At 47.3% G+C, this 27,365-nt stretch overlaps 1 protein-coding gene across 1 annotated transcript in view; it reads right to left on the reverse strand.

The window, feature by feature from the left end:
* Window positions 1–27,365, reverse strand: part of LOC141075786 (uncharacterized) — a 56,317-nt gene that overhangs the window by 13,302 nt on the left and 15,650 nt on the right. The window contains 3 exon segments of the mRNA XM_073562932.1: window positions 2,346–2,436; window positions 2,635–2,730; window positions 17,608–18,180. Coding sequence (XP_073419033.1) covers window positions 2,346–2,436; window positions 2,635–2,730; window positions 17,608–18,180 — 760 coding nt within the window.

A 27,365-nucleotide genomic window follows, 5' to 3' on the forward strand; every position in this document is an offset into this window, starting at 1 on the left:
GCAGCTGCCTGGGATGTCCGCTGCTGCTGCCTGTGGTGTTCGCTTCCGCCCGTGATGTCCGCTGCTGCGAGGGGCTCTGCCGACATTTTGTGAATGGCCAGAACCCCCCGGCAGTTCTGTGGTTTCCTCCTGTGCGTTGGACTCCAGTAACATGGCCGCCGGGAGGCGGCGCAAGCGCAGACGAAAATCTCGGGAGATGAGATTTCAGTGCTGAGATCTCATCTCCGAGATCTCCATGCTGAGATTTCCATCTGCGTAGGCGGCCATTTTACTGGAGTCCACATGCACAGGCTGAAACTATGGAACTTCCAGGGGGCTCTGGTCTTTCAAGAAATGTCGACAGAGGCCCCCGCAGCGGCGGACATCCCGGGCAGTGGCGGCGGACAGCAGCAGCCGAAATCCCAGGCAGTGGTGGCCTCGGACACCCTGGGCAGCGGCGACGGGCAGCAGCAGACACCCTGGGCAGCAGCAGGCCTGTAATAAGTATCAGGCACATGGGACCCTGGCAGCACACTGTTTATCTCGGTGATACAAGCCCATGCACTTCATCCTTCTTTACTTTTGCACTGCAGCACTTTGTACCGGATACTTATTACAGGTCCATTGTAGTTATATGCCCCATGATGTGTTTGCACTATTAGCACTTTATCACACAGCGATTTTGCACTGGTTTCTGTATAGCACCTTTGGCACTAGAGCACTATGGTTATAACACTCTTTACATTTCCACAATGCAGCACTTTGTTTTTCTGATTTCATATTTTTTTTAAATTGGATTCCCTCCATATTAACAATGATAGGGGCAGTTGAGAAAATTAGGAAAAAAATTGAAGCAAAAAATGTGGTCAATTCTCTACTGAATATCCCCTATCCAGGTATATATGGTCCCCTTATCCCCATTCTGATAAACATGGCCCCCTCGTCCCTATCCTGGTATGCATGGCACCATCTCGTCCTGGTATGCATGGCCCCATCTCGTCCTGGTATGCATGGCCCCATCCTTATAAGAAGCCCCCACCCCCATCCCTATCCTGGTATGCATGGCCCCATCAGAAAACAATAAAAAACCCAAATCACTACACTTACCTACCCGACGCTCCCTTCACAGCCTCCTGCTCTGGTGCCAGCAACTGCTATATGCTTGTAAGCAGCGCTGAGGACCGTGCGTATTAATGAATATTCATTTCTCTTAAGTAGCGGCACACGTGACCGCCGGTAGCAGCAGGAAGCCGGTGGCTGACACTGTGCGCTACTGAAGAGAAATGAATACTCACTGATCTTTGCATGCACAGTCCTGGCAGCTGTGCTCTGCTTGTGAGCAGCACATGACGTCCCTGCCATGCGCTGCTTACAAGCATATAGTTGCTGGCACCGGAGCAGGATGCTGCGAGGGAACGCGGGGTAGGTAAGTGTAAAGGTTTTTTTTTTTTTGTTTTCTGATGGGGCCATGAATACCGGGATGGGGCCAATTATAAGGATGGGGGCTAATCAAGACACTATTATTAAAGAGAAATGAATATTCATTGCCCTCCAAGCCCATGGGCGTGGAATGCAGTGAATATTCATTTCTCTTTACCAGCGGGAACAGGAGTTAGCCGCAGCCACCAGCTTCAGCCTCCTGTGACCCGCTGCTCCGCGGATGCCGTTCCCCCACCCCCCACCACATCCAAAGCAGGTACATCTGGACTATAAGACGCACCCCCCATTTTCCTCCACATTTTTGAAGGAATACAGTGCTTCACACAGTCCGAAAAATACGGTAGTTTTAATACAAACTTAAAAACTCAGGAAAAAGGGAAACTCTGCTGTTATTGTACAGAAATTCATACTTGGCCTCACTGCACATTTACTGTTGTCGCTCATAAAAGGGAAGTTTGGCCAGAAAGACTAGACCTGGTCTTGTAGGGACCATGAGACATTCAGCAGCACAGAAGGGAGAGAAGAGTCATCCAATAAGATCTCAGGGATCTAGGAAGCCAACAGCATCATTACCCTCCGCTTTCTCTTACAGGCCCAGCATAAGATTTTTCTTCAAGTGATTTTCTATCTTGTCAGCAGATTCTACGTACGCTGTCATTTGGCTTTATAGTTACAGATCTGGGCAGGTAACGGTCAGCATCTCCTAATTCCAGGGGGTAGGTGGATCTACCAGGTTGTAAGTCCAATAGAAAAGGGCTTTCAATGCCAGATATCATTTCAACCATTTTGGGTGGAGGAGAATGTTTTGGTCTAGAGGCAAAATGGTGATCATGGTAATACGGCCGGACTACACCACCGACAAAGCAGCCACAGCCGGTGACTAAGAAGAATCTGCGACTTCTCTGCATTCAGTGGTTACTACTCACCTGGGTAGACATATGTAGGAATCTCCTCGTTACACCACTCATCACCCCTCACATATGTCTCTGTAGTATTAATATGGGTCAGATCTTCACCCTGAAACAAATATTGTAAAAGTCAGAGACAGATGGAGAAGTCCCATCTATGATCAGCTGTAATCCTGCCATCTCCACCGTTCTCATTACACAAGTATAAAACATATAATACTGGTGGATAAAACAAGACTGAGCACAAGACCTTCACAGCCGTCTACACATCATAGGGGAGATCTCCTGACACCTTCTCTCCATCTACCTGATGATCCTGAGGAACATTGGGATCTTCTTGGTTACAGTCCTGTGGAAGAAGAGGACGGGGACATCTCTCTGGTGTTGTCCTCTTTCTGGATAGATCTGGAGGAAACACATACAGGAACTGAATTCATTCTCTACATACAGATAATTATAGGCCGTGTGTATTTAGTCCTGTCTATTACCTGGTGATGTGAGGGGCTGGGGAACCTCCATTATGACGTTCTTGTACAGATGTCTGTGTCCTTCTAAATACTCCCATTCCTCCATGGAGAAACAGACAGTGACATCCTGACACCTTATAGGAACCTGACACATACAATGATACCGTCATCCCCCGATCCCTTCATAGTGTTACTGTATAATTTCCCAGCATTCCCAGCAGTGTCACCTCTCCAGTCAGCAGCTCAATCATCTTGTAGATGAGTTCTAGGATCTTCTGGTCATTGATGTCCTCATGGATCAGGGGGTGAGGTGGAGGCCCTGTGATTGGGCTCAGGGGTCTTCCACATCCCTCAGACACAGGGTCCTGACAGCGATCACTAGAGGTCTTCTTCACTACTGTGTAATCCTGGTTATGGAGAGACACATTAATAAATCTCACTCCAGACATTTCCAGAGTCCTCACCTCTCCAGTTCTGTCCATCTGTTATTCCCATAGATAAGAATGATGTAATGTGACGTCATCAGAATCTCTCACCTCTCCAGTGAGACGGAAGAGGATCTCTAGGGTGAGGTGTAACATCCTCTCCGCCATCTTGTCTCTGCCCATATCCATCCTTGATGGGTAAATCAGGAAAATTCTTTTCTGTAGAAGATCTTCACTGAGAGGATCCGATATTGTAGAGACCTGAATGAGAAGAAGATGATGCGATGTAACATCATAAGAATCCTGTGTAATAATACAATTACTGGAGATAATAAGGGAAACATATGAGGGGATTTATTATCTTACAGGGTTTAGTTTTCTTCCCTGACATCTACTAATAAAACCTATATATTTAGGCCACAGACAACAATCAGTTTCCTCCTCGGAGTCGGCAGCTGAACACGTTCCTCATAGACTCATCTTCCATAACGCTAATTCTGGTCTCATTACCGACACTGGAATTGGCATTAGCAATACTGCAGGAGATATTTTTTACACGCAGTAGCGTAGCTACCGGGGGTGCAGAGGGGGTGGTTGCCCCAGGCCCTGTGTTCTGAGGGGGCCCACCCGGAGCTACGCTACTGTCAGGGCTGGCGTTTGTACTGCCCATGTATTAGAGTGCAGAGAGTGAGTCATGTGACCGCTCTTCTGCAGTCTGTGGAGGAGAGGGGGAAGGAAGGTCACTCACCCAATCCAGGATGAGCGCGCTCTCCTTCAAAGCTCCCTGCTGCAGAGAAGTCATCAGCCCCAAAAGCCTGGACGCAGCGGGGCTTGCTCTGCCTCTGACTGTGAGCTGAGCTCACTGTCTGCACTCTTCTGCTTCTGCCTGGAAGGAACCTGACAGCCAAGGAGGCTAGGAGCAGCACCGAGGACCAGGGACACACTGGACACAGCATGAGGACTGATGAGTATCTTGGCACATGTCATTTACTATTTGATATGTCTAATCTGTTGGTCGAATATATACATACAGATATATCAAGCAATGAAGGTTCTTAAAGGGTTTGTCCACTACTTTAAATTAACCCCCCAATGTATCCCCCTGGCGCCCCTAATGAATTTTGTAAATACCTCATGTTGCCTATTCTGCCTGTGAGCGTCGCTATCGCTGGCCGCTCACAGGCAGCACATGACCCCTGGCTGCAGCCGGCTCTTGCTTCTGTTGACGTCCTGACAAGTGCTGGCAGCAGCCGGGGGTCCATCTTCCTCCTTCCGCGCTGTCTGCCAGGCTGTGGGCAGGGATATCCCCCCGCGTCACACCCGGCATCTACCAAGCGCCCATTCATTGAGAAAGCGTGCAGTGGCTGCTGGGTGTGACCCCGGGGGTAACCCCGCCCACAACCCAGCAGCCACTGCGGGGACCCAGTGCTGAGTCACGCCTCACTTGTGATGTCAGCGCTGGGTTACGTGCTGCCTGTGAGCGGCCAGCGATAACACCGCTCACAGGCAATATAGGCAACATGAGGTATTTACAAAATTCATTAGGGGCCCCGGGGGGGATACATTGGGGGTTAATTTAAAGTAGTGGACAACCCCTTTAAACTTTTATGTGTTGTTTATCCTGCAAGCTGGACAGAGACTAAGGGTATGTGCACACGCTGCTTATTCCATTGTGGATTTTTCTGCACGGACTCTGCAGAATCCGCAGGTAAGACGACCTGTGTTTTACCTGCGGGTTTCCTGCGGATTTAGTGCGGATTTGCTCTGAGTTTTTACACTGTGGATTCCTATAATGGAATAGGTGTAAAAACGCTGCGGAATCCGCACAAAGAATTGACATGCTGCAGAAAATAAACCGCTGAGTTTCCGCGCTGAATTTCCCGCAGCATGTGCACAGCGGTTTTTGTTGCTCACTATGGGCCTGATTCACCGTCTCTCCTGCCTTGATTGACATGGCTGACGTCTCCTGTGTCATCCACTGTCTGTCCAGCTCTCGCACCTGCACAGGAGGGAACAGGAGCTGCGCAGCGCAACAGACCGGATGACATAGGAGGCGTCAGCCACGTCAGTAAAGGCAGGAGGATGGCAATTGTGGGGTCAGAGGAGGTGCTGAGCAGGGACCATAGACACTCATCCGACTGGACGCTGCCGATTAGCTTACGAGAAGGAGAATGATTATTTTCTTAAGTTTGCGAGCGGCTGGAATCTTGCAGGATGGCTTTTTAAATGTGGCTAAAAGGCGGTGGCTACAGGTCTTACAGATTAAAGGGAGCCTTTCAGCATGCTGCCCCCATATAAGGTCCGGCCAGCATCGCCCTCACATACAGTGTTCTAGAATGCTCTCTATATGTCCCCAATCCTCTATGCAAGGCACAAAAAAGAGCTTTTATTATACTCACAGACGGCGCTGTCTGGGCATCTCTAGTCCTAATCCGGTGCTCACCCTCTTCTTGTGATCGCTGTCCCGCTTCGTGTGGAAGATGCGTCCTACATCATGCATTCAGTGTCCTCTATCGCACTTCTGTGCAGGTGCACTTATCTTTGCCCTACTGAAGTCAGAGCATAGTATTGTAGTGCGCATGCGCCGGCTTTACATCCAGGTCATCAGCGCACTTTAGCCTTTCCCAGCACATACGCACTACAGTACTTAGCTCTGCTTTCAGCAGCCCAGAGAAAAGTGCGCCTGCACAGGAGCACAATGGGTGACACTGTGTGGATGACTAAGGATGTGTCATCCAGATGATGCAGTTATGGAGAATGGCGATCTTAAGTCAAGACCAGCTATGCCTTGGTGAGCGCCATTGGTGAGTATAATGAGAGGTCATTTTTATGCCTTGCAGAGGCGATAGGGGCAGATTTACAGCTTTCCATATAGACTCTGCCTATGGGGAAGCATTATGCTATAGAGGCTGCCTATGGGGGTGCATTATACTATATAGTCTTCCTATGGGGGTGCATTACGCTATAGAGGCTTCCTATGGGGATGCATTACATTATAGAGGCTGTCTATGGGGGTGCATTACACTATAGAGGCTGCCTATGGGGATGCATTATACTATATAGTCTTCCTATGGGGGTGCATTACGCTATAGAGGCTTCCTATGGGGATGCATTACATTATAGAGGCTGCCTATGGGAATGCATTACATTATAGAGGCTGCCTATGGGGAGTGCATTACATTATAGAGGCTGCCTATGGGGGTGCATGATACTATAGAGTCTTCCTATGGGGGTGCATTACATTATAGAGTCTGCCTATGGGGATGCATTACATTATAGAGGCTGCCTGTGGGGGTGCATTATACTATAGAGACTGCCTATGGGGGTTCATTATACTATATAGTCTTCCGATGGGGGTGCATTACACTATAGAGGCTGCCTATGGGGGTGCATTATACTATAGAGGCTGCCTATGGGGGTGCATTACGCTATAAAGGCTTCCTATGGGGGTGCATTATACTATATAGTCTTCCTATGGGGATGCATTACATTATAGAGGCTGCCTATGGGGATGCATTACATTATAGAGGCTGCCTATGGGGGTGCATTATACTATATAGTCTTCCTATGGGGAGTGCATTACATTATAGAGGCTGCCTATGGGGGTGCATGATACTATAGAGTCTTCCTATGGGGGTGCATTACATTACAGAGGCTGCCTATGGGGATGCATTACATTATAGAGGCTGCCTGTGGGGGTGCATTATACTATAGAGACTGCCTATGGGGGTGCATTAGACTATATAGTCTTCCTATGGGGGTGCATTACATTATAGAGGCTGCCTGTGGGGGTGCATTATACTATAGAGACTGCCTATGGGGATGCATTATACTATATAGTCTTCCTATGGGGAAGCATTACACTATAAAGGCTGCCTATGAGGGTGCATTATACTATATAGTCTTGCTATGGGGGCGCATTATACTATAGAGGCTGCCTATGGGGGTGCATTACACTATAGAGTCTGCCTATGGGGGTGCATTATACTATATAGAGAGGTGTGACATGGGCAGATGGCGGCAGCATGACACAGATTTGGTGCCAAGCAAAGTAAAGGGGTGCGGGGAGGAATCTGAGGTACCGGCCATGGTAAAGTGCCCGAGGCAGCTGGTTGTGGGGCAGAACTCTGCTTACAGGGGCATAATGGGGGCATTACACTATAGAGGCTGCCTATGGGGGTGCATTACACTATAGAGGCTGCCTATGGGGAGTGTATTATACTATATAGAGAGGTGTGACAGGGGCAGATGGCGGCAGCATGACACAGATTTGGTGCCAAGCAAAGGAAAGGGGTGCGGGGAGGAATCTGAGGTACTGGCCATGGTAAAGTGCCCGAGGCAGCTGGTTGTGGGGCAGAACTCTGCTTACAGGGGCATAATGGGGGCATTACACTGTGTGGGACCAAGAAAGGGGCCCTGTACTATGGGAACACTCCGTCTCCTCACTGCCTGTACTCCATAGTGGGGTCGTATGTATCTATTACAGGAAACAGCACAGAAACGTGATGATTCTTATAAAGAGTCTCAGTGCAGAAGGGGTTAATGTCCCCTGTGCTCAGTAATGGGGGGAATCTCCACATACCTCCACCTGCAGAGCCGCACTCCACATATATGGCTGCTCTGTGCACAGGACCTGTGATGAGGTCACAGGAGGGGAGGAGTCAGGGGTCACATGATCTCCGGAGTGAAGACCTCCATGGAGGCTTCTACTCAGTCAGTGACATTCCCGCCATTATTCGCCCCTCACTACTGGCACAATTACCCCGCGCCGCCTTCTCTACACAGTGTTATGTGTGGAATGTGACGTGTGATTTCTCTGGAGGGAAATAGACCCCACACATGAGGGAATTATCACCAGTTACCGGCCGTCTACTATATGGCGGCATATGATTGTGCTATTGACTCCACACCAGGAGCTAAAATGCCCAAATCTCGGTTATTTCCTCCTTCCAGAGTCCGGCTGAGGCCGGGGTCACACATAACGTATAGGAAATCGGTCCGTGTTTCAGGGCCGAGAATGGCAGAGATGTTCCCTGATCAGGAATCCGTGTGTCCTCCGTGTGCAGAGCGAGGATGCGATTTCCTCACATCAAAGTGTCCGTGTGGTGAGATTTTACTGAAAAATGGACATTTGACTGATCCATGGCCTGAAATATTATAGGTCTTTATAGTTCATACAGATATAGATGGCAGAATCGCCGATAATTCTGTAAAATCATGACAGAACCCGACAGGATAGGAGACATAGTTCACACACAATAAACCATTGCAGAACCATTAGATTTATAGATGTCAGTGACTAATAGTGTCAGTACTATGTGTACTATGGCTAGAGGAGCGCTAGGGTGAGGGCAAAGGACACTGCTTCCGAGACACGAGGAGCGTGCCCCTCTAGACCCATTAGCCTGGAACCGCTACTGCGGAGCCAGGGAATGTTCCCCCTGGAACACTGTGCCCTGTTAACCGTCACAGGGCGCAGCACACATTAGACTGCCGCTCTGAGCATGTACTGCCTCTGCACTTACAGTCGCCACTAACCAGCCTGAGCTTGGTGCTGGAAAGCACACTATCTGCACGGCGCCGTACAGACGGATGCTGCTACACATGCGGTACTGTGATGCCTGTGCTGACTGACGCCCACTGGCGCTAACGGATGAGAGAGCTGAATGCACTGTGGCTCTAGGCAGTATCAGTACTAGGTGCTGACTCTAACTCTGTGACCCTAACTCATACACAACCGAGGGAGGGGAGTCATAATGAGTCATTCACCTGTCTCATACAGCCATCATCACACACACCACTATAACAATAAGAATTAATCTCTATCATAGCACATAGCGGGGCGGCCATGCAAGGCTTTTATAGCCACGACCTTCCGGGACCTTCCTGATGGTCGAATCAGAGCAGGAGCTGGACCTAAGCATGTGACCTCCGATCTCCAATGAGAGATCGTCCCGCGGGCATGCTCAGTGGACCGAAAAGAGGACTTAGTCCCTGGAGTAGCTCGCTGCTGACCAGCATACTAAGTCGCCCGGAGCAAAGGTCGGAACAGGACGCCGGTGCATGTCGGCGGAGACCCTCATTCTCTCCTTGGAGGCCCGGATGGCATCCTGAGTGCATTCCCAAATGTCACGAGCCTCCACCACCCAGTCTGCCACCCTGGAATAGGTGGACAACACGGGCATAGGGACAGGGACGCGCGGAAGCTGGCCATAATTAAGTAGGAATGGGGTCTAGCCGGTGGAATCGGCCACAGCATTGTTCAAAGCAAACTCCGCCCACGGTAGCAGGGATTCCCAGTCATCTTGCCTGGCCGAGACAAAATTTCATAGGTATGTGACCATGGTCTGGTTGGATCTCTCTATCAACCCGTTCGTCTCGGGATGATAGGCTAAACATTCCCAAATCCTGCAACCTTTCCTTATAAGACAGGTTTTGCAGACCGGTCACCATTCTGGTCGCTCTTTTCTGAACTTGCTCCAGTTTGTTGATGTCTTTTTTAAAATGTGGCACCCAAAACTAGACACAGTATTCCAGATGAGGTATGACCAAAGAGGAGTCGAGGGCAATAATGACTTCACGTGATCTAGACTGTATGCTTCTGTTAATACATCCTAGAATTGCATTTGCCTTTTTTGCTGCTGCATCACACTGTTGACCTATTAGTATACCCAAGTCTTTTTCACATGTGCTGTTGCTTAGCCCTATTCCTCCCATTCTGTATATGCTTTTCTCATTTTTATTGCCCAGATGTAGTACTTTGCATTTTTCCCTGTTAAAAACCATTCCACTAGTTGCTGCCCACTGCTCCAGTTTATTTATATCTTTTTGAATCCTTTCTCACTCTTCTCTAGTATTAGCTATCCCTCCTAGCTTTGTGTCATCAGCAAATTTAATCAGTTTACCCTCAATTCTTTCATCTAAATTGTTGAAAAAGATGTTGAACAATACAGGGCCCAGGACAGAGCCCTGTGGTACCCCACTTGAGACATTCTTCCAACTGGATGTGCAGCCATTTACGACTACTCTTTGGGTGCAATCACTAAGCCAGTTATGAATCCACCTAACAGTTGCCTTGTCCATTCCATACCAAGTCATTGTTTTCAATAAGGATTGTGTGAGATACTTTGTCAAATGCTTTGCTGAAGTCAAGATATACTATATCTACAGCATTTCCCTGATCCACCCAATCAGTGATTCTGTCATAGAAGGAAATTAAGTTAGTCTGACATGACTTATTAGTTACAAACCCATGCTGACTCTGTTTAATCACTTCATTCTTATCCAGGTACTGACATACATGTTGTTTAATAATTTGTTCAAAGATCTTTCCTGGTATAGAAGTCAGACTCACCGGCCTATAGTTGCCTGGGTCCACCTTCTTCCCCTTTTTGAAGATAGGAACAACATTTGCTCTTCTCCAGTCTTCTGGAACTTCTCCTGTACTCCAAGTATTTTCAAATATTATGGAGAGGGGTTCAAAAATTTCTTCTGCTATCTCCTTCAGTACTCTAGGGTGTAGTTCAGCAGGACCTGGAGACTTGAATTCATTTAAGTTAGCTAAGTGTTTCCTCACTATCTTTCTGTTTATAGATATCCTGGATTCCTCTATTCCCTTAATAGGACAGTGAAGAACAGTTGATGTTACATTTCCTTTCTGAGAGAAAACAGATGCAAAATAGGAATTTAAAAGTTCGGCCTTCTCAACATCCTGTCTTACCATTTCATCATTTTCATCCGGTAAAAATCCTATAGCATCTTTGACTTTTCCTTTACTTTTGACATATCCCCAAAATCCTTTATTATTGCTTTTGATGTCTCTTTCAAGCCTCAATTCATTGTCAGCTTTAATAATCTGATTTGTGCCCTGCAGGTTCTGCAAACAGCATTATATTCTTCTTTAGATATGCCTCCCTCTTTCCTTTTTATAAACATTTCATTCTTCCTTTTTAGCATGTGCTTAAGTTCTGTGTTCATCCATCCTGGTTTCCTTAAATGCTTCCTATTCTTCCCTCTTTTTGGAATTGTTAACAATTGTGCTTTGAGAATTTCATTTTTCAAGATTTCCCATCCTTCCTGGACATTTTTGTCCTTAAGGATATCCAGCCATTGGATCCCTCCAATTCTCTTTCTGAATCCCTTAAAATCTGCCTTTCTGAAATCTAACCTTGACGTCTGAGTCTTCACAGGTCTTCCTCCTCTAGTTATCCAAAATTCTAAAATAGCATGGTCACTACCTCCTAGGGTCCCAGCCACTTTTACCTCCTCAACCATTTCCTCCCTGTCTATAAGGATTAGATCCAAGGTAGCAGTTCCCCTTGTTTTCTCCCCTACCTTTTGGAAGACAAAGTTGTTAGCAAGAGAGGATAAGAATTTCCTTGACCTGTTAGTTTTGCCTGAGAGAGATTCCCAACAAATGTCAGGATAGTTGAAATCTCCCATGAAAACTATGTCATATTTTTGGAGAACTTGGCCATTTGATGCATAAAGAGTTCATCCATATCTTCAGCTTGCACAGGCGGCCTGTAGTAAATGCCTACAATGGTGTCCTTTCCATTGTTCTGTCTTTGTATTCTTACCCAAACAGTAAGTAAGTCCTTGTATTCTTACTCTCAACAGGGAATCCCCCATGACCACCACTCTCCGTTTCTTCTTCACAACATTTTTCTTTCTCCATCTAGGAGGATTCTGAAGGAGTACAAGGTTGCTGTTTGTGGGCAAAGTCTTATCCTGATGTATTTCTTCATCATTCTCCTGCATAAGAGCCTGGTACTGGTTCCTGAGCAGTATGGGTGCTGACTGCCTCCTGATCCTCCTGCTTCTCTGGGTCATATGTCTCCATTCCTCTGTTTCTTCAGGTGCACTTTGAATTTCTTCTCTTTCTGTAACATGAAGAGATAATTCTGCTCTGTCTAAGAACTCTTCACCTTCCTTAATGATCTTCAATGTAGCTAACCTCTCCTCGAGATTTTGCAACTTTTCCTCCAACAGGGACACAAGCTTGCATTTGTGGCATGTGAAGTTTGGCTTTTCCACTGGTAAGTCTGTGAACATGTAGCAAGAAATGCAGCTCACCAAATGGCTCCTGGCCTCTTCCATATTGTTAGTGTTAAAGAGATTTCAAAGCGATGAAAAATGAGCCAAAATTTACTGATTTCCTCTTTTCAGCTGCAACGGCCAAAATCCAGTGATCGTTGAGCTCGCAGAGACTCTTCACTTATCCCAGAAGGCACTGGGAATATGCAAATTCTCTCCTCAGGACTCTTCCCCTGGTCTGCCGATTTCCTCTTTTCAGCTGCAACGGACAAAATCCAGTGATCATTGAGCTCGCGGAGACTCTTCACTTATGCTAAAATTTTGCCCGCTTTGTTTCCCTGCCAGTAATATTTGGCTTTACTTTTCCGTAGATTGTGCTCGTATTTGTGTTGGAGCAGTTGGTATAGTTCATACCTTAGTTTCTGTAATGTTTAGAGGATTGTGTTTGTGGGGCTACGTTTGTGTGCCTCTTCTAGTGCGGCTATGTTTTGATTAATTTCCTCTATTTGGTGTAGTGTTGGTTTTTTATTCTGGGACGCTATTTTACCCCGGATGTCGGCCTTGTGGGCGCACCATACTGTAGATACAGACACATCAGGTGTGTTATTAATTGTGAAATAATCTGATAATGCTTCCTGCAATTGGGGCCTAATTTTATGGGATGTGATTCGGTAGTTATTTACTCTCCATGGGGAATATGTCAGATAGTTGTATCCCTCTGTAATTTGACCGGAGACTGGGGCGTGGTCCGACCAGGTTATGTTCCCTATCGTGGCCTTTTGGACGTCCTGTAATAACCATTTATCTGTGACCATTAGGTCAATTCTGGAGTCACCTCTATGGTAGTGTGAGTAGAAGGTGTAATCCCTCTCGGAGGCGTGTAGAACCCACCAGACATCATAGAGTTCTTCCGCTAGGAGTGTCAGAGAGAGTGATCGGGTATTTTCTTTCTTTTGAGGGGGTACCGATTTATCAATGTTAGGACAAGGGTGATGGTAAAGTCCCCGCAGACTAACAGGGCGCCTTTTTTAACCTTTGCTACTTCCGCCAGGGTGTCTTTAAGAAATGAGATCTGCTTGGCGTTAGGGGCGCAAATAGAGACAATTGTGTAGGTCTTGTTATTTATGGTGCAGACTAGGATGACATATCTGCCCTCGTCGTCCACTACGCTGGTGATTAGCAGGAAGGTGACGGTATTCTTTATTGCGATTACTGCTCCTCTTTTTTGTCAATTGCTTGGGAATGAAAGACATTTGGGAAATTTCTATTCTGCAGTCTGGGGGCGTCAGTGCTATATAGGTGGGTGTCCTGAACGCACAATACATCTGCTTTTAGGGATTTGGCCTCTTTCCATAGAAGGGATCTTCTGAATGGACTATTCAGTCCCTTTACATTAATGCTAGAAATGTGAAAAACCATGTACAGATTACAGATAAAATATGTGTGTCACCACTAGACAATTAGGAAAAATGGGGGAATAACAAAAAACAAACTTTAATTTTGTGAAAAAACAGTAACAGCTTCAAAAAAAGTCTCCTTCCTCGCCATCACCGAAACCTGGCTCACCCCTTCTGACACAGCCTCTCCTGCTGCACTTTCGTATGGCGGCTTCCACCTTTCTCACACCCCCCGCCCCAGCAGCAAACATGGTGGAGGAGTTGGTTTTCTCCTGTCAGATACCTGCTCCTTCACCCCAATCCCACTGCCACCCTCTGTTACCCTCCCTTCCTTTGAGGTGCACTCTGTGCGCATCTACTCCCCCTCCAACCTCCAACTGGCTGTCATCTACCGCCCCCCAGGGCCAGCCACCACCTTCTTTGACCACTTCACCACCTGGTTACTTCATTTCCTTTCCGCGGACATCCCTACTATCATCATGGGCGACTTCAACATCCCCATCGACACTTCCCTCTCAGCTGCCACTAAACTTCTATCTCTCACTTCCTCCTTCGGCCTCACTCAATGGTCTTCTACAGCCACCCACAAAGATGGCCACACACTGGACCTCATCTTCACCCGCCTCTGCTCCCTATCTAACCTCTCTAACTCACCTCTTCCTCTCTCTGACCACAACCTGCTCACATTCTCTTCCCTCTTCACTCCATGTCTACAATCCCCACCCCACAAACTTTCACACCCTCGCAGGAATCTTAAACACCTTGACCTACACTCATTCTCTGAATCCCTCCTCCCTCTTACAGATATAAGTTCCTTACACAATGCGGATGACGCTGCGGCTCTATATAACACCACAATAGCTGTAGCTTTGGAATCCGCTGCCCCACTTACACATACCAAAACTCGCAAGATCAACAGACAGCCCTGGCACACCAGCCTGACCAAAGAGCTGAGGCGAGCTTCCAGGGCTGCTGAGCGCAGATGGAAAAGATCCCACTCCAACAAGCACTTCATCGCATTCAAACAGTCCCTCACTACTTTCAAGACCACACTCGCCACAGCTAAACAAACCTACTTCTCATCTCTCATATCCTCCCTGTCTCACAACCCTAAACAGTTATTCAACACCTTCAATTCTCTCCTCCGCCCCCCAGCACCTCCTCCCTCCCCACTCATCTCAGCTGAAGACTTTGCCTCATTTTTCAAGCAGAAAATTGATAACATCAGGGACAGTTTTGGTCAACAACCCCCAGAGCCCTTCCTCCCGACTTCCCAGCCCTCCACCTTCAAAACCAACTTCTCCACCATTACAGAAGATCGACTCTCCACTCTACTCTCAAGATCACATCTCACCACCTGTGCACTCGACCCGATCCCATCCCACTTCATCCCAAACCTCACCACAGTCTTCATCCCAACCCTAACCCATCTCTTCAACCTGTCACTAACAACTGGTGTTTTCCCCTCAAGCTTTAAACATGCCTCCATCACACCTATCCTCAAAAAGCCCTCTCTTGGCCCATCCTCTGTATCTAGCTATCGCCCTATATCACTTCTCCCATACGCCTCCAAGCTACTGGAACAACACGTCTACCTTGAACTGTCCTCCCATCTCTCTTCTTGCTCCCTCTTCGACCGCTTACAATCTGGCTTCCGGTCACACCACTCCACTGAAACTGCCCTTACTAAGGTCACCAATGACCTCTTAACTGCCAAGAGCAAGCGACACTACTCTGTCCTCCTCCTCCTGGACCTGTCGGCTGCCTTTGACACAGTGGACCATTCCCTATTATTACAGACCCTCTCATCCCTCGGCATCACAGACTTGGCCCTCTCCTGGATCTCATCATACCTAACAGACCGGACATTCAGCGTCTCCCACTCACACACCACCTCCTCACCTCGCCCCCTATCTGTCGGAGTCCCACAAGGTTCAGTCCTTGGGCCCCTGCTGTTCTCTATTTACACCTTTGGCCTGGGACAGCTCATAGAATCTCATGGCTTTCAGTATCATCTTTATGCTGATGACACACAGATCTACATCTCTGGACCAGATATCACCTCCCTACTAACCAGAATCCCTCAATGTCTGTCCACTATTTCATCCTTCTTCTCCACTAGATATCTGAAACTCAACATGGACAAAACAGAATTCATCATCTTTCCCCCATCTCACGTGACCCCCCCTACGAACCTATCAATTACAGTAAATGACTGCCCACTCTCCCCAGTCCCACAAGCTCGCTGCCTCGGAGTAATCCTTGACGCTGATCTCTCCTTCAAACCACATATCCAAACCCTTTCCACTTCCTGCCGACTTCAACTCAAAAATATTTCACGCATCCGTTCATTCCTCACCCAAGAATCTGCAAAAACCCTAGTCCATGCCCTCATCATCTCTCGCCTTGACTACTGCAACCTCATGCTCTGTGGCCTCCCCTCAAACACTCTCGCACCCCTCCAATCTATTCTAAACTCTGCTGCCCGACTAATCCACCTGTCCCCCCGCTATTCCCCAGCTTCTCCCCTCTGTCAATCCCTTCACTGGCTCCCAATTGCCCAGAGAATCCATTACAAAACCCTAACCATGACATACAAAGCAATCCACAACCTGTCTCCTCCATACATCTGTGACCTCGTCTCCCGGTACTTTCCTGCACGCAACCTCCGATCCTCACAAGATCTCCTTCTTTACTCCCCTCTTATCTCCTCTTCCCACAATCGCATACAAGATTTCTCTCGCGCATCACCCCTACTCTGGAACTCTCTACCACAACATATCAGACTCTCACCTACCATCGAAACCTTCAAAAAGAGCCTGAAGACCCACCTCTTCCGACAAGCCTATAACCTGCAGTAACCACCGATCGACCAAACCGCTGCACGACCAGCTCTACCCTCGCCTACTGTATTATCACCCATCCCTTGAAGATTGTGAGCCCTCGCGGGCAGGGTCCTCTCTCCTCCTGTACCAGTTATGACTTGTATTGTTTAAGATTATTGTACTTGTTTTTATGTATACCCCTCCTCACATGTAAAGCGCCATGGAATAAATGGCGCTATAACAATAAATAATAATAATAATAATAATAATAATAATAATAAAATAGAGTTTGGTTCTAAGTGAACCTCCTGGATATGCTCCTCTATCCAGTATATAGTGGGGGGTTATTGGGGGCTGATATGCTCCTCTATCCAGTATATAGTGGGGGATATTGGGGGCTGATATTCTCCTCTATCCAGTATATAGTGGGGGCATTGGGGGCTGATATTCTCCTCTATCCAGTATATAGTGGGGGCATTGGGGGCTGATATTCTCCTCTATCCAGTATATAGTGGGGGTATTGGGGGCTGATATGCTCCTCTATCCAGTATATAGTGGGGGCATTGGGGGCTGATATGCTCCTCTATCCAGTATATAGTGGGGGGTATTGGGGGCTGATATTCTCGTCTATCCAGTATATAGTGGGGGGTATTGGGGGCTGATATGCTCCTCTATCCAGTATATAGTGGGGGGTATTGGGGGCTGATATTCTCGTCTATCCAGTATATAGGGGGGGCATTGGGGGCTGATATGCTCCTTTATCCAGTATATAGTGGGGGGTATTGGGGGCTGATATGCTCCTCTATCCAGTATATAGTGGGGGGTATTGGGGGCTGATATTCTCCTCTATCCAGTATATAGTGGGGGCATTGGGGGCTGATATGCTCCTCTATCCAGTATATAGTGGGCCATTGGGGGCTGGTATTCTCCTCTATCCAGTATATAATGGGGGGTATTGGGGGCTGATATGCTCCTCTATCCAGTATATAGTGGGGGGTATTGGGAGCTGATATGCTCCTCTATCCAGTATATAGTGGGGGGTGAAGAGAAAGAAAAACCTCTCCTCTCGTGCCTCCGCAGACCATGGTGAAAAATAGTCTTGTATTCTCTTCTCTAGTTCATGTCCACACCTTCATCAGGGTGGACGGCATCTTCTTCAGTGGGCAGCTGGTATCCTCGTCCACCGTCACCAGCGACCACTTCTGCAGCAGAGACATGGCCTCTCGGGGGGAAGTCAGGACCTGTGTGACCCCATTCTTGGTGATGATCACCGGGTAGCCCCACTTGTACATGATCCCGTTGTCCTGTAGGATCTTGGTGGCTGTGGAGAACTCCCGCCTTCTGTTCAGGGTCACGGCGGATAGGTCAGTGAACACCATGATTCTCTTGAACCTCTCTGGGAGCTCCGGTCCGCCTGCTGCAGCTTTTATAATGGCTTCTTTAAAATGATAAAAATAAAGCCTGGCAATTACATCCGAGCACAGAGGCGGGGGCACTTTTGGGTTTGGGGATCCTGTGCGCTCTATTATGAGGTCTCGCTGCTCCGCCTCGGGGACTAGTGCGGTAAAGAAATCTGTTAGGAACTCCTTCAACGCGCCCGCAGCAACGCTTTCTGGTATCCACCTGAAGCGCAGATTGTTGCGCATGGAGCGGTCCTCCAAATCCGCCAGCTTTAGTTTTAGGGCGGTGGTCTCCTCATCTGCCTCATAATGAGTGTCCACTAAGTGGTTGTGGGCTGTGAATTCCTCCAGCTTCTCCTCAGTATGGGCTGTTCTGTCCCCGATGTGCCCAGTGCAGTGAGGGCTGAGGTAATGTCACTGTGTATAGCCTGCTTTATATCTCCTAGCAGGGACTTCAGTGTGGCCTCAGTGATGGGGGTGGAGGGGTGCCCTGTGTCAGGTGCATATACTTGTGTTTTGTTGCTCTGCTTCTCCGGGCTCCTGGATGAAGAGCTGCCCGATCTCTCCTTTGCCTGCTCCGCTTCACTCATGCCCCTCTCCTGTGAGGTCTGACCCAGTGTCAGGAGATCAGACCCCCCCAGAGCGCTACACACCGCCGCTGGCCGCATGGTGAATGCTGCGGTGGCCATCTTGGATTTTCTCAGGCGCTGGCACAAAGACCGTTATCCTGACCGGCGCTGCTCCCCTGCTCCTCGTTGCGCACCCCATCAGTGCACGGACCCCGTCTGAGGTCATGATAAGTGGAATTGCGGGTTTCCCCCACCGTTAGTTGCTGCTGGGGCCCGGAGCTAGTGTTCTCTGCGCCCACTCAGCTCCTCATCCAGACACGACCCCCGTGTCCTCTCATTATATAAGCTATTCATTTATAAGTGCACAGGATCTATTCCCCTTATACACCGATATCCAGTGACAGATCTACAATCCGTTTACATATATTTATGTATGGATTTATCTTACACTCAATAAATACGGTGCACTTATCTCATCTCCACCTTGATAGTGACGCTCTCTTAGGCCTCTTTCACACATCAGGTTTTCGCCATCAGGCGCGATCCGGCGCTTTTGACAGAAACCGGATCCGGCGAAATGCAATGCCGGATCCGGTTTCCCCCCCATTGACTTGCATTTGCGCCGGATCGCGCCGGATGGCCATGCGTTTCATCCGGTTTTCGCCGGATCCGGCAATGTGTCGCGATCCGGCGTCTGGAAAAAACGGTGACTGTAACGTTTTTTGTCTCCGGCGAAAAAGCCGGACACGCCGGATCCGGCGCATCCGGCTTTTTCACACAATGAAAGCCTATGAGCGCCGCAATGCGCCGGATCCGGTTTTTTGGTCTGAGCATGCTCAGTAGCTCTGCCCACAAGACATATATAAAAGCAAGACAGTGGGACCCACAGCCACACCCAACATGCCACCCAAGAAAGCAACCAAGCGAAGCAGGAGAAGGCAGGAGACCACTGCAGCACCATCCGCACCACCACCACCCCAAATGGAGCAGCAAATAGAACATGCTGAGGAGGGGAGGCCAGCAGCAGATAAGAGACGGTAATTATCAAATAACCCATTCCTCCAAACTAGGGCTATTGAATATCAAGATATTCATTGGCCCTTTGTTTCTCTTTATTCAACAGCCGCCCAATAGATGCAGCAGCAGCAGCAATGGCAGCAGCTGGAACACCACCCACAGCCATGGAGTCTGGCCACCAGGAAGACAGCACATCATCTTCTGGGAGCCCTCCCTCGCATCGTCAGCGCTTGACGGTAAGTTTTTATTTCCAAAATCCATCTTCTCTGTAATATATGTCTATTCATTGCCTTTTATTTCAAAACAGGAATCACAAGATGAAGAGGAGCTCCCAGAAGAAGAAGGAAGGGGTGGACAGACACCTGGAGTGGGCTCACAATTGGTAAGTTTTTTGCATCAAACGCAGAAACACAACATCACACTACACACAACACATAGAAAACAATGTTCTGCAGACCACACACAGCAAACAAATGCCTACATCCAAAGACATAACATTTTTTGTTTTCTTCTCTAGTCTTCCCAATCTGGTGCTCGGCCAAGAGGTCCTCGCAGTGCCTCCCAGGGTCGTCGGCGACAGCAACGCGGCGGTCACCAGCGTGTAAGTATAAATATTTTTGCTTTGTTTTTTTGCACTTTTTTTTTCATTTCTTTTGTGGAGGCTAATTATGTTATTTTTGTCTTTTTCTTTAACAGCCTTCACAGCGTGCTCCCGACTCTGACGGTGAGGATGGAGGGATTGATGTGGACCGCTTCATCGATCTCGTCAGAGAAAGGGAGCCGCTCTGGAATATGGCTGACCGCCGCCACGCTGACCTGATCGTTACCCGACGACTCTGGGAGGAAATCTGTTCGCTCCTTGTGGGCCGCTGGGAGGACCTCGAAGCTCGGGCCCAGATTAAAGAGCGTAAGTATATACAGTACCGGTTGCTTGATGTAAACCAGTGTTTCCCGAACTCCAGTCCTCGTGGTCCCCACGGATCATGTGTTCAGGATTTCTATTTACTATGGAAATCCTGAAAACATGACCCCTGGGGACCATGAGGACTGGAGTTTGGGAAACACTGATGTTGTATACTAACCACTCCTTTATCGTTTCAGGGAACAGAATTGTGAATCGGTGGCAGTCTGTGAGAGATCGTTTCAAGAAGGAGTTCAATAAAGAGATGCGGGCCCCGAGTGGATCTGGAGGACGCAGGAGCAAGTACAAGTACGCAGAAGCCCTGTCGTTCCTCCGGGAAACAATGGTCACCAGAAGGTAAATATTACACACCACATGTGAAAAAAAATGTTATATGTAAATTTTTTTTTCAGCCAGGGCACGGTGAGCAGCACTCGGGAGCCGGCACGATTGGACCCTTCTGAGGCGATCCCTGAGGAGACCGGCACCGAGGGACACTTCGACCGCCCCGGTACATCTGCACCTTCCCAGCCTTCCCACACATTCGACCCATCTGTCCCATCCACCAGCACAGGAGCATCGTGGCCGCCTACATTACATGAAGCTGCTGGTGAGGAGATCGCTTTCCCTTTACCCCACCCTTCTGCCCCTGCCACCTCTAGTACACCTGCGGGTACTGGGCGGCAGCGGCAGAGGGGTCAGGAAAAGACTTATGCGCCAGAGTTCTTGCATCTGAATGCATCTTTCCAGAACTGTCTAAAAGTCTTGTCAGAGCAAATCTCCGCAGGCTATCAGCAGATCAACTCCAGCATTCTGGAGGTGAAGACACTTCTGCAAACCATGCATTCAGAAGCAAGATCTTCGCCAAACCACACCTTTTTCAGGTCTGTTGTGGAGCGCATGGAAACGCTCTCTCCTGCCCAGCAGATGCATGTAATGCATTCATGCCACGCTGCTCTCCAGCAAGTTACCTCCCAACCTCCTCCTCCTCCCACCACAGTAGTTCCTCCACCTGCACCCCCTCCAGCCACTTTCCATCCTCCCCCTCCTATTACATCTACACCCCCTCCAGCCACTTTCCATCCTCCCCCTCCTATTACATACCATCCACCTCCAGCCACTTTCCATCCTCCCCCTCCTATTACATACCATCCACCTCCAGCCACTTTCCATCCTCCCCCTCCTATTACATACCATCCACCTCCCCAGCACCATCCACCTCCCCAGCACCATCCACCTCCCCAGCACCATCCACCTCCCCAGCACAATCCACCTCCCCAGCACCAGCAACCTCCCCAGTACCAGCAACCTCCCCAGTACCAGCAACCTCCACAGTACCTGCAAACTCCCCAGTACCAGCAACCTCCCCAGTACCAGACATCTCCCCACTTCCAGCAACCTGCCCCGTACCAGACATCTCCCCACTTCCAGCAACCTGCCCCGTACCAGACATCTCCCCACTTCCAGCAACCTGCCCCGTACCAGACATCTCCCCACTTCCAGCAACCTGCCCCGTACCAAACTCCTTCCCCATACAACTTGCCATCAACATCATCTGCTCCTACAGTCCCTGCCCAACCCTCCACTCCACCACCCACCACCTCTTCTGCTTCCCACATGTCCACCCATTCTGTAGTTTTTTCCACACCTTCACCTCTAACTGTTCCTTCCCCACCACGATCCCAGTCCTCTCTCCACACTCCCAGTGTCGAAGTGTCCCGCAGCCCCTACAGCAGTATTTCCACCACACACTACACAGATTTATAATGTGTGTATTTAAATAAAAATGACCAGTTTTATGGTTTCAGTTTTATAGTTTCAAAGTTTTATTAAACAAGTTTATTAAAATTTTAAAAAAGTTTACTAAAAAAAACATTTTTCAATAAAAGTTAAATTATTTTACACTGGTTGTCTGTCATTTCTTTCTGCGGCGAAAAAGGTTAAATACAGGGTATTTAAAAGGTGAAATGGTATTCAAAACTAGGTATATAACTGTGGGTAAATTTTAGCTTTTTGCCACAGTTGTGTTCCTGGTTGTGTTTGAAGCAAAGTATTTCACCTAAAAAGTTGTGTTTATTGTTGGTGATTTCCTAACAATGTACACAACTTTTGTTAAAAGGTGAAATACTTTGCATAAAACACAACCAGGTACACACCTGTGGCCTAAAGCTAAAAATAGAGACCATGACAAGATAGCCAACTTTGGTTGGCAAAGGTATATACTGTTGGTACAGAAGGTACACAAGTTTGGTTAGGGCACAAATCTTTCACACTCTGTCATCCTGCCAGTGTACTCTGCCTTGAGGTGACATAAAGTATAGTGCAAAATTGTCCCTCATTACTGAAACCGTCACAGAACTTCTAGTGGTAATGTCATGGTAATCTTGCAAGGTGGTTTCTTCAGAGGTGTCCTCAATGGAAATGGGTTCCTTGCAGATAACAAAATTGTGGAGTACCACGCACGCTTTGATCACCTCGTCCACAGTTTCTGTCTTGAGGTTGATCGCAGTCAATAGGACCCGCCATTTGGCTGTCAGAATACCAAAGGTACATTCAACCATTCTTCTTGCTCTTGTGAGGCGGTAATTAAAAATGCGTTTTGGTCTTGTCAATCCTCTGCTAGAGTACGGTTTCAAAAGGTGTTCTGACAGCTGGAAGGCTTCATCCCCTACACAGACAAATGGCATAGGTGGACCAGATGTTTGTGGCAGCGGTCTAGGTGGTGGGAACTGGAAGGTGTTTCCATACAGTTTACGCCCCATGGCAGACAGTTTGAAAACTTGAGAGTCATTGGAGTGGCCATAGGCCCCAATATCAACCGCAATAAATTTGTATTCCGCGTCAGCGATGGCCATGAGGACAATTGAAAAATATTTCTTGTAATTTAAATATTCCGATCCCGATCCAGCTGGCTTTACAATGCGGATATGTTTCCCGTCCACAGCGCCCAAGCAGTTTGGAAACTGACATATCTGTTGAAACTTGTCAGCAATTTCAATCCACCTCTCTGTTGTGGGCTCTGGTAAAAACTCTTCAGCTAAGGAGTCCCACAGTGCACGGCATGTGTACTTCACAATTCCAGATATGGTGGAAATCCCGAGTCTGTACTGGAAATGCAGTGACGAAAGGGATTCTCCAGTTGCAAGAAATCTGTGGGGAATTAAAAAACAATAAATTAGTTTAAAATCACAGCATTACATACCAAAACTGACCTATAACACTTGGAGATACAAATTACCACCAACAAGATTGCAGTGAAAGTGTGCTCTGATGCGATCATATCCAATAAATGTGGCTTACTTTAAAGTCACCATCAGACGCTCTGCGGGTGAAACAGAGAAGCGGCAATAGGTGTCCGCTTTTCTTATGAGGTGTGCAATGCGCTCCACCAAGTAATCAAAATTCTCCATTTTCATCCTAACATATCCAAAAAATTTATCCGGGTTTCGTCGAAGGTCCATGCATAGTGTAGAATAGACCCCACGCGTCATTCTCTTGGCTGTGATGGGGTGGATCCACAAACGTCGTCTACGATGCCTGATGCGCTGCTGTCTCGCTCTCTCCTTCTCCAGAACAATCACCCTCAAACGATTCGCCTCCGCTATAAAATCCGCCAAATTCTTCAAAATATTTCCAATGACAACATCCATCTTCGCCAGTAACTTGCTCTTCTCTCCAACCTGCACTTTCTCCTCTACAACCTGTCAAAGAAGGGCTGTAGGAACATGCTATATATAGTTTTCCAGTAGCCAATCCCGTTCGGAAGGCCACAAGGGTCAATTTTAAAAACCGGATCCGGCGTAATCCGTCGAAAAACGGGTAGAAAAACGGATGAACCGGATGAGACGGATCCGGTTTTGTCTGTCCAGAAAAAGACGGATCCGCCAGAAAACCGGATCCGTCACATCCGGTTTTACGAAACATTTGCCGGATCCGGCGTTCCGGCACGACGCCGGATCGCGCCTGACGCCGAAAACCTGATGTGTGAAAGTAGCCTTAGGATACATGTTACTCTATGATGGCACTTCTGCACATGGCCACTAGATGGAGCTACAACATCTGACATTTGGAAAACCAAAAACAAAACACAAAACAAATATCCTGGAATAAAAAAGTAAAAAAAATATATTGCAAAAATTGCATGAAGGTAGTAATAATAAGGGTATTTAGTTAACATAATTTTGATCAAAATAATGTAGAAGCCATCCCGCCACGTCACGGCAACCCTTGTGGGACAGTCCTAACTCTTGTATTTAAAACCTTTCCACTTGTCAAGTGACGTAAATGTGAACAAGGACAGAGGGACTGAACCACCAGTAATTGTATTGGCCAGACAGGATGGATTTTCCAACTCAGAAGCAGGGCGGTCACACCCTTATATGCACAGAATGCACAATGAAACAAATGAGAAACTGGGTCTGAGCAGAAAAAGTAAATTAATGTGCATGCAAAATGTAATTGCATATGAACACAGACCCAGTTTCTCATTTGTTTCATTGTGCATTCTGTGCATATAAGGGTGTGACCGCCCTGCTTCTGAGTTGGAAAATCCATCCTGTCTGGCCAATACTATTACTGGTGGTTCAGTCCCTCTGTCCTTGTTCACATTTACGTCACTTGACAAGTGGAAAGGTTTTAAATACAAGAGTTAGGACTGTCCCACAAGGGTTGCCGTGACGTGGCGGGATGGCTTCTACATTATTTTGATCAAAATTATGTTAACTAAATACCCTTATTATTACTACCTTCATGCAATTTTTGCAATATATATTTTTTTACTTTTTTATTCCAGGATATTTGTTTTGTGTTTTGTTTTTGGTTTTCTCTGTGTAAAGGTCATGTGTTCATATGCAATTACATTTTGCATGCACATTAATTTACTTTTTCTGCTCAGACCCAGTTTAACATCTGACATTTGCCTGAATTTTTATATCTACACATGGTTTACACAAATTATATTTTCTTGTGGTAACTCTATACTATTTACCATTAGAAGCTGTGTATTTCTGTAATTATTTGTATGTATACATGATTGATTACCACTTCTATCTCTGTAAAAACAATCCCCTTTAACCCCTTTCTGACATTGGGTGTAAATGTACTTCCTCCCTTTGATGTGGGCTCCGGTGCTGAGCTTACATCTTTTCCGGCACATGTCAGCTGTTTTGAACAGCTGCCATTTGCCCCGAACAGCCTCTGACAGCGGCATTTAATGCTCACTTCCAGCAAGCACTGGAAATCCCGCCCATCGGTGACCCCGTCACATGATCATGGGTCACCGATGGGTTGGCATGACAACCAGAGGTCTCCAGCAGACCTCTATGCTTGTCACTGCCGGAATGCTGTGAGCGCCGCCCGTTAGCCAAAACCACATGGACCAGTGATCATCCCGCTGAACTCCCGCTCTCCTATTAACATGGGCAAAACGCTACTCAGACAACACAGGGTGAGGGTAAAACAGTGTGGCCATGCTTTACTGTACAACAAAACAGGCAAATAACACATAGAACACAAAGAAAAGATGAGGTGGCACTCACCAGTGTAAAAAGTCTGTTCTTTATTGATCAAGCCGTTCACAGCATGTCCTCAGGGAGAATGGGAGATAGAGTATGCGAGTGATGACGGCCATTTTGCGCTTCTGCGAGTCCACACTTTCTTTACTTGGTGTGCACCCGAAGTGTCCGGTTACATGAGCTCATCATGGCTAACTGAGCAGTATCGCACCGAGCACATGTAGCGGCCGTGATTTCCCTGTGGTGCAGTTCATCTCTTTGTATGCTAACAAATACAACAGTCAGAGTCTCACCCTTCCACTGACCCGCCGGGATAATAGCTTCTGTGACTACAGATCTTCCAGGGTCACTACCCCAGCTGTGGCCCACACACAGAGAGGTGGTAATGACAAGCTTAGGAAGATGACAGTCCATACAAGGCCAGTTGATCCGAGGATCACAACCTGGCTTCATCTTCCAGGGTCGACTACTCCACCTGTGGCATGCACACAGAGAGGAGGTAACAATAAGTGTAGGAAGATGACAGTCCATTGAGTCCATACAAGGTACAAGGCCAGTTGATCCGAGGATCACAACCTGGCTTCATCTTCCAGGGTCGACTACTCCACCTGTGGACCGCGCACAGAGAGGAGGTAACAATAAGTGTAGGAAGATGACAGTCCACTGAGTCCATACAAGGTACAAGGCCAGTTGATCCGAGGATCACAACCTGCCTCCAAACGTATCCATGGTTCAGTCATGGTTCAGTGATGGTCAATGGAGCAGATTTGTATTCTTCCAACTGAGGCTGAAAACCCCCAGGTTGTTTCCTATAGAATCAAAGACCTGTGTCCCTTTTGATGATGTAAAATGGCTGTTGTCCTGTCTCTTGTCCTTTGGATGTATGGATGTCTTGGCAGAATCTCTCTGGCTGTTTCTCTCTGTCTCTTTATACAGAGGCATGTCACCTATTTTTAGACTTAACAAGTGTCCCTCATTCAGTATTTACATAAAGGGTAAGAATGGAGATAAGATTATTATAGCATTGATTATTTAAACTATTTGCATAGTTTTTCCCTCTCTGCTTTAGAAGTCAACAAACTGGCTCCATAACACAATGAATAATTAGCATATCAGCAAAGATCACCAGTGATCAAGGATAATCGCACAATAAAAGTCAATATTACCGGCTTACACAAACAAAAGTCTGTTTTCTTGACCAACTAGAAATCAACACTTACATTTAAAGCCAACATACAGATAACATTCTATTATTCTTCATTTGCTAAAAAATAGTCATCTGGTTAATTAAGATACAATGCTGTAAGTCTTCACAATCCCAAAAGTAGAAAAATATGTTTTTAAAACTATTAAAAAAATATAAAAAAGTTCAAATCACCCCCCTTTTGCCCCTTTCAAAATAAAACAATAAAAAATCAAACACACACATATTTGTTATAGCCGCGTTCAGAATCGCCAGATCTATCACTATAAAAAAGAATTAACCCG

Source organism: Dendrobates tinctorius, unplaced genomic scaffold (genome assembly GCF_039654945.1).
Source record: "Dendrobates tinctorius isolate UK_male_01 unplaced genomic scaffold, ASM3965494v1 ptg000372l, whole genome shotgun sequence".
NCBI classification, from domain to species: Eukaryota; Metazoa; Chordata; class Amphibia; order Anura; family Dendrobatidae; genus Dendrobates; species Dendrobates tinctorius.